General features: G+C 58.5%; 1 protein-coding gene across 1 annotated transcript in view; it reads right to left on the bottom strand.

Annotated features, from left to right (window-relative positions):
- Cbx2 (chromobox 2) overlaps positions 1 to 2880 on the bottom strand; it is a 17782-nt gene extending 14902 nt beyond the window's left edge. The window contains exon 1 of the mRNA XM_015504259.2: positions 2819 to 2880. Coding sequence (XP_015359745.2) covers positions 2819 to 2880 — 62 coding nt within the window. The remainder of the gene's footprint in view (positions 1 to 2818) is intronic.
- Positions 2881 to 3050: the final 170 nt, after the last annotated feature.

Raw genomic sequence — 3050 nt, forward strand, 5'->3', positions numbered from 1 at the left:
CCCCCCCCCCCCCCCCGGGTTCCCCTCTGGAGACGGGCCTGTCCTTGCCAGGCCAGGGAGTGTTTGGCCAGAGCCACCCTGCTGCTTGTTCTTGTCCCCCCACACACGGTGGCCCACGGTGTGCTGCCCAGAGCTCTGCAGGATGCCCAGAGGTCATGGCCCACCAAGTGGTGCACTGACTTCGTTGCTTTGAACCTCTTGGTGATATTTATTCCGGGTCAGGTGTACTGTAGTTCCTGTGACCGGACCCAGGTAGACGGAGGGCCAGCTGTGTCCATGTCTGGCTTGTGCAGCACCGAGCAGTGCTGGCTCATAAAGTCTGGGCGCTGGGCTCGGGGAGGCCAGACCCGCAGCAGAGGGGTGTGTGGCGCACACGGAGTGGAGATCCTGCAGCTTCACGCACCGTCCAGACACGTCCTCGGCGGCCCAGCTCTGGCCTGGGCCTCCTGGCGGGACTCCATGTGCATTTGGAAATTACTGGGTTCTCTCTTTTTTCTCTCTCTGGGCACCCAGGGCCTTGAACGAGCCAGGCAAGCACTGTAACCATGAGCCACACCCAAGCCCTAACAGGCTCTCTAGAAAAGTAGTGCATACAATAAATAAAATAAAAGATAAAGATGAAAAGAACAAATTAAAAAAGGGGGGCTCAGTGCTGCCAGGGGTGGTCACTATGGGACATGCTAGCATCTGCACCCCACTGCCGGGGTAGGAGGGGCTGCTTTTGATGTCACCATTTGATTCTCTGGGGACAGCCCGAGTTGTATTCTCCCATTACTGCCTTTTGGAGGCTCCTGTCCTGACAGGGACTGATGCTGATGGGGACAGATGTCCTCTGGAAGGGCACAGCGACACACACTGGATTTCAGTAGGTGGAGTGGGCAGAGTGGTGAGGACTCATCTTGAGAAGACCCCCCAGGTGACCTCTGGGCTGAGAGGCGGGCAAAGGCGCCTCCTCCCATGCTGTTAGCCTCTGAATCCAGCCTCCTGGGCCCAAAGCCCCCTACTCTGAACACCCCCTTTTGCCAGTGGGTAGGGGACCTTCTGTGCCCCTGAAGGCCACCCTAGGACAGGAGTGGCAGACCCCACAGCAACCCAAGAGCCGCACTCTCATCTGCCCACTGGTGGAGTGGGAAACCTGGCTCCAGCTGCTGAGAGAAGCTCCCGGAGCCACACCCCAGAGCATCGCCTCGGCTGGGAGGGCAGGAACCAGGCTCCATTCCTATGTCAGGAGCCAGGAGCTCGCCCTTTGCTGCCTTCACCATGGAACCCAGCTGGGCCTTGGGGAGGACAGATCCCGTGGCCCTGCTGGGGCCCTGAGGTCAACAGCTCTGGTCAGCAGCAGCAGCAGCAGCAAGGTCTGCAAGGTCGGAGAGAGGGTCCCCGAGGGCCTCCTGGGCATGGTGGTGCGCGTAGAGCTGGCCAGAGACAGGCCGAAAACAGTGGCCAGCAGAGTGCCTGGCCCCGCGGGGCAGCCTGTCTGCGCGGAGTGGGCCTGGTGCTGCACTAGCTGAGCTGGGTGTGAGTCCTGGGGTGTGGCCCCTGCGGGCAGAGGTGTGGACACACAAAGGCAGGAGGCGGGCTTGGCCTTGGGGTCAGTGTGCCCCAGAAGCCATCTGTAGGGACCTGGACGGCAGGGAGGGGCTGTGGGGTTCACCTGAAAAGCAAACAGTCTTCCTGATTGTGAAAATAAATCCTCACAATAAAATTCCCCCTTGAGAATTCCTGAGAACCCATGCGGGCAAAGGTCACCCAGACAGGAAACATTTTGATGCAATTTTCCTCCTTGGCCCTTTCACACAGATGATCCCCGAGGTGCTCCTTATCCTTTCTTCACCCACCTCACGTCCTGAGCACATCCTGAGCACCGCCCCAGGCAAATGAAGCTCCTTGTAACCTTTCAGTGAGGAGACCATGGGTGCTGGGTACAGTCATCATTAGGCTCAGGTTATCACTGGGGACTGTGACGGCCACTTTACAAAGACGTTTTGGCTGGATCTGGAATGTCCCGCGGAGGCTCATGTGCTGCCGGCTTGGTCCCCACTGCAGCGGTGCCCAGAGGTGGGCCTGACCTCACCAGTGGATTAGTCCAGTGACAGGTGCCTGGGCCACCGGGAGGCAGGGGGAGTTGGTAGGCGGGAGCCGGCTGGAGGGAGTGGGCCCTGGGGGGCCTCTCCTGGGGAGCTATACCTTGACCCGTCTCTTCCTCTCCCTTTCTCCTGGCTGGCTTGGGCCCAGCAGCCTTCTGCCTCTCCGGAGGCCCAGAGCGCCAGGGCCGGCTGGCCTTGGACTGAAACCAGGAGCCTCAGTCAAGTTGTTCGTGTCGGGTGTTTGGTCACAGCCTCGTTTCATACTTGCTCTATATCAATCCAAGAATCAGGTGAAGTTCTCACTTGGATTTCAGAAATGAAACCTAAGGAGGTTAAATACGGACACAGCCTCCCCGGCTAACGTCAGGTGTGGGCCCCCCCTTGTCTGTTCCCCACACTTTTCCAGCTTCTTAAATTCCCTTGCCACGGCCCACGGCCCCTGTCTTCATCTTCAGAGCCAGCCACGACGTCCCTCTGAGGCGGCTTGCGTTCTCGTGTCTCTGACTCTGACCGTCCTAGAGGATCGGGCAGGTTTATTTAGGAAAGCAGCTGTGCGCTCAGGAGAACGCGGCTGTCTCCAGAGGGATAAAGCACGAAATCCACATTCATGGGAGAGGGCAGCCCTCCAGAGGGACACAGCCTGCTTCCCTCTTGCAAGGACCTGTGATGGCCCAGCACCAGCTCCTCCTGGACGTCCTGGATCTGAACACTCCTCTAGGCGATGTCCTCACAGGTTCAGAGTTAGGATGGCGACATCTTGGGGACCATCTTCCTGCCCATCACACTTGTTCATGATACAAGAGGGGCAGGAGCCACACTCCTTCCGCCCTCTGACTGGGATCTGACCTCTCCGCTCGTCTGGTTTCCAGTTATGTCAACAATGTATAAATAATGCTCTGTTGGACATATTTACGTACAAAAGTATCCTGCAGTTTCTCTTCCTTCCTCCCTCCCTCCCCTCCC

This window comes from Marmota marmota, unplaced genomic scaffold (assembly GCF_001458135.2).
Source record: "Marmota marmota marmota unplaced genomic scaffold, marMar, whole genome shotgun sequence".
Lineage (NCBI taxonomy): Eukaryota > Metazoa > Chordata > Mammalia > Rodentia > Sciuridae > Marmota > Marmota marmota.